We start from the raw sequence: 4,786 nt of genomic DNA, 5'->3' as shown, positions 1-4,786 counted from the left end.
TTTTGCAGGTATTCCTGCAGCAGGGTTCGATCCTGGCCGACGTATAGCTCTTCCTCTCAGACAGTTGCCTGCTCGGAATTGCTGAAGCTCGGCCACCCCAGTACCAGAACGAAACACTTGGCGCCCACCGTGGGGCCGGAATATATATGACCTCACCATCCTTTATTAAGTTTATGACTTTGTTTTGTAGGGTTCCCGATCCTTAGACATGGCTGACAATGAGAACCCTCAACCCACACAGGCAGAGCTCCTAGCTCAAATCGCCGAACTTTAGGCGGAGGTGCGAAAGATAGCTGAGCTGTCCGCTCAGAACAATGAAAAACACGAAGGAGAAAGCTCCAAAAGCTCGGCGCACACTACAACAAAAACGCCATTTAGCGGCGGTTCTTGGAGACGTTTAGCGGCGGTTTTGAACCGCCGCAAAATATTTCGCGGCGGTTTCATGAAACGCTGGAAGATAGGGCGCGAAAAAACGGATAGCGGTGGTTTTAGTCAACCGCTGAAATAATCGCTGCAAAATGCAATTTGGTTTGGCGGCGGTTATTAACCGCCGCAGTATGTGAAGGAAAATTGCTATTACCCAATTTCCGTCGGTTAAAAATCGCCGCTAAATGTCGGACAGGAAGAAAAAAAGTTTATAGTTTTGCGGCGGTTTCAAAACCGCCGCCAAATTCAAAATTTCTATTAAAATTTTAGATTTTCTATTATTTTGCCTATTTTGACAAAGAATGTTTATTAAACTTTAATTTTTTTACTTTTTAACTAATTTAAACAATTTTAAACCAAGTAAAACAGATCAATTAACATAACAAACCAAATTAAACATATGCAAACATAACATATATAACGAAATTGTCATAATATCATCCAAAATAAAATAAGAATGCTTAAGTTGGATAAAATAAGCCTAACATACTAAACCAACTTAAATGTAAAAGGTATCCAAGACCATTAATTGAAATTCAAAATTTTTGTTGTGGGTCGTGATTTTCAGATGAAGATGGCCCTGCGCATGACGAGTCCGGTGTACCGCCCACAAAAGCCAGCTCTTCAGCAATCTCAACTGGCAAATTGCCTCCTAACTGTTGGACTACATATCCCAAGACCTTATGTATTGACTGCCTCTTCGCCCGCTCTTCTTCTAGCTTAGCCGTCAATTCTGCAATCATCCTCTTATCCTCTGCATTGGACTCTGCAGAACCCGACGGTTGTCCAGCAGCATTACCAAAGACTTGGGTGGGACATGATCCAGCACCTAGGGCACGAACTTGTCCTGGGTGCTCCTTTCCGAGAACTTGTGCTAGCGAGTCATTCTGTGAAAGGTGCTTAGAGGATCCATCCTACCTCTCAACATTCGCAATTATTTCCTACAAATATACAACATTGGAAAGGAAGAAGTTAACAGTTGCACGATATATACATTAAGCTATATATTGCTTCAAATTTTCAAACATGACTTACACTAACAACACGTGCATCGGGGTGGATATATGAGCCATCTTTTTTCTTATGAGTCATGATAAACAACTCTTCTCTACCAACGTGCCTTCCTTGCTCTCTCTCCTATATCGTTGATATTGACACAATTTAGTAAACAACAACAACATTTTTCAAGAAGCTTAATCAAAATCTTAATGCAAATGATGACTTATTACCACTTCATCTTTTTTTCTTGCCAAGGTTTTGGAGCCCCCAGTATGTGTATAAAGTTGCTTGCTCCGATTTAAAGTGTTCTGTTTACACTTTTTCTATGAACAAATAACAAAACAAATGCAAATGAGAAAGATATGATGAATATAAAATGTAAGGGAATTACTATGTATACACGTTTTTTTATGTGGAAATAATAAAATATACCAAGGCTTACCTGTGTTTCTTCGTTCAGGCAATAGTCAACGAACTTTTTCCAATCATTTTTGTCTATTCCTTTCGGGTGATGCTGAAGATTTTTCTCATAAGTCCTTATTTGTTTGTAACACCTATGAAACAAGTGGTGCCTTGAATCCTTCCAGTTCTTTCCTATCCTCTTCAAAATACCGCGCTTTATTTTTCCTCCGGCATCGTCCTCATAGTAAAAGATCCGCTGTAATTAGTTTACATTGTCATTAACGAAGACCAACAAACAAGTATAAGTTTGATATATTTAAGACATGCCACAACCATTACAGGCTAATTTAAATTGTTGAAGTATGACCCTCAAATCCAGTACAAGCAGTCGCAATTACGTATAAATGAGAAGTGCTTAAATGATGATGTGAAAAATACAATATAAAAATTTTACTAACCATATAATTTACCCATGCAAAAGACCTAAAAAAAACCGAAAACTAAAATTGCTTAAATTGTAGAAGCTTAAAGTTCTATCTTAAGGATGTCGTACGCATGATCCCTCTTTGCTTTGCTCACCAGCTTCCAATTTTCTAAGTGTATGGGGAACTGGGAATAATCCGCACCCAAACTCCCTATGAAACCATTCAGTAATCCTGCCACCTGACCAATCGGTTGCAGCTCACTATTAACGGGAGTACTATCTTCGTATTGGAAGGGAGGGCTATAGCCTCCTTCACGCTCAGCTTAGAAACTTTTCTCACACCATCCTTTAAGAAGTGTATGGGAAACAAAATTACTCTCTAATCATTGCACAAAAGAAAAATAGAAGTAAAGGACTATAAAGATAACTGTTTACGAAAATGGGAGGAAAAAAATGTTTACCGATAACAGTAACTTCCCAGAAATCTGTATCTTTGGCTTTCTTGTTGTTATGCTGACCTTCGACTACTTGGGCAGCAAACAAGTCGTCGATGTGGTCATCAAACGACGCAACTTCATCCGCCTCTGGGTCGTAATCCTCATCCCCTAATTCATGATCAGCCACTTCCGCGCGATGCCGAGTCTCTATGTTGTCTGTTGGAGTTTGAGGGTCATCAGCAGTACTCGACTATGCATTCCTATGATCGATGCGCGGTGCACGAAACGGTTCATTCATACGGGTTGCCGGAGCTCTATTAGCTGAGGATGATATCGGAGGAATCCTATCACGTAGTTCCTCCCGTGATGTCTGAGCTCCTCTAGTCGTGGTCCCAACCTTATCGCAATGTGAAACCATTTAGAATTATATCTTAGAGAACGAATTAATATTGAGAATTATTTTATTTCATAAACTAATAATTTTGCGGGGAGGAAAATTAATGCGGTTCGATGAGTCAATTGAAGGACATATAATTTTCACACAAGGTTACGTCAAGAAAAGTTAACCACAAATACTAACCGCTGTCTCTTCAGTACCGGCATTAGTTCCAGCATCTTTTGGAGGTTCCCGTATAATGTTGTACCTTGGTTTCCTAGGCATCCTTACAAACCTGTATAGAAAACAATATTAGTAGACAAATGACAAGCATAGCGTAAAAAAAACGCTTAAAGCAAATAGAGAATACAAATTATATCCCAAAAATAGGAAATAAAAAATTATGAAATGTATATGGAACACTATAAGGCACATTACATGATACATCATAGACTGATAGAATATTAGAATTTATTTTTTTAAAATAAATTAACAACATAATCAACTAAGTCTAATTAAATAAGTTTAAAGTAAAAAACATTAATTAGTTTTAATGTTAGTTGAAGTCTTACTATTTAATAGGATTAATAACTGGTTTCTCAATAAATTTGAATGTGTCATAATTAAAAATGTGTATATCAATTTAATTCTTGATCCGGTAAGTAAAACAACTTGTATAAGTGTAAAATTATTTATTATCAAAGGCCAATAATCAAGCTTGACAAACTGCAACAGTTATACTAAATTGGATATTCAATATTCGAATATATAAACAAATAATAGTGGTATGGTATAATATTACAATAAATAGAAAGGTGATTTGTTATGTAGAGGCGGGTTCCATAATGAATCTTGCACTAAAACTCTTCCCTGCTCCCTACTTACCTTACTTATATTTGGCGATAAAAAAAGGGAGTAGAATTTAAATCAAGAATGCACAAATAATCCAAATTCATCAACCAAGGTCAAACTCACATTAATAACACCTTCCTCACAGTATAAGCAGCAACCATACCAAATTAATTAGCTGATAACATAACTTCAACGACAATTAATAAACCATATCAAGAAGTTCTTATCTCATAAGCCATAACATAGCAGCAGCAACAACCAACAAAATAAACCCAGAATTAACATATGCAATCCAATAAAAAAATACAAAAGGAACGGAACAAAAGCAACTAAAATCAGTCAAATGGGGATGGCGAACAATGAAAAGTATAAAAAATAAACACATAAACAAAAAAGGCAAGAATACGAACCAGTGAAGGGATGGCATAGAGACGAAAAACACACGACAGCCGGCAGGAGAAAGGGAAAAATAGCAGCAGCTGTGGGAGAATAAGGGAGACTGTTGGATTCCCGAACCATGCCTTTTTATTTGTTTCTTGGTATCCAAAACGACGTTCAGATCTTTCATTTATTTTCAAGAAACAAAATAAAAATATCATGGGAGTTACACTTATCTGTAAATATAATACTTGAAGAGAAGAAAGGAAAATACGCATAATAAAGTAATGATTAGTCTAAAATAATGAAAGAAGATAAGGGAAATTACATAAACAATCTACTTAACACATGTTTTTAATGAAAGGCTTGATTTGATTAATATGACTGTATATATGATAAGTAGAATGACATATTGATATATAATTTTTTTATATATATGTATATAAAAAAAATAGAACAAAATTTTAAACTCAAAATAATAAGATAACTAAA

The 4,786-nt window shown here is 36.3% G+C and overlaps 1 protein-coding gene and 1 long non-coding RNA gene across 2 annotated transcripts; both read right to left on the bottom strand.

The window, feature by feature from the left end:
* On the bottom strand, positions 398 to 2,163 carry LOC110265233. The gene is made up of 6 exons (XM_021108118.1): positions 2,155 to 2,163; positions 1,868 to 2,083; positions 1,656 to 1,748; positions 1,462 to 1,563; positions 1,031 to 1,340; positions 398 to 573 (listed from the first exon to the last, which is right to left on the bottom strand). The coding sequence occupies exons 1-6, from the start codon at positions 2,161 to 2,163 to the stop codon at positions 398 to 400; spliced, it is 906 nt and encodes a 301-aa protein (XP_020963777.1).
* LOC110265205 lies at positions 2,521 to 3,402 on the bottom strand. The gene is made up of 3 exons (XR_002351543.1): positions 3,286 to 3,402; positions 2,713 to 3,085; positions 2,521 to 2,597 (listed from the first exon to the last, which is right to left on the bottom strand). It is a non-coding gene; the product is annotated as an uncharacterized LOC110265205 (long non-coding RNA).

Source organism: Arachis ipaensis, chromosome B08 (assembly GCF_000816755.2).
Source record: "Arachis ipaensis cultivar K30076 chromosome B08, Araip1.1, whole genome shotgun sequence".
Taxonomy (NCBI): Eukaryota; Viridiplantae; Streptophyta; class Magnoliopsida; order Fabales; family Fabaceae; genus Arachis; species Arachis ipaensis.
This window is presented reverse-complemented; position numbering and strand designations above follow the sequence as displayed.

Excerpts from the sequence above, each read along its gene's own strand:
- LOC110265233 (XM_021108118.1), bottom strand. Across the intron at positions 1,749-1,867 it reads GCCTGAACGAAGAAACACAG|AAAAAGTGTAAACAGAACAC; the intron begins GTAAGCCTTGGT and ends ATTTGTTCATAG. Across the intron at positions 1,341-1,461 it reads CCGATGCACGTGTTGTTAGT|GATGGATCCTCTAAGCACCT; the intron begins GTAAGTCATGTT and ends GTTGAGAGGTAG.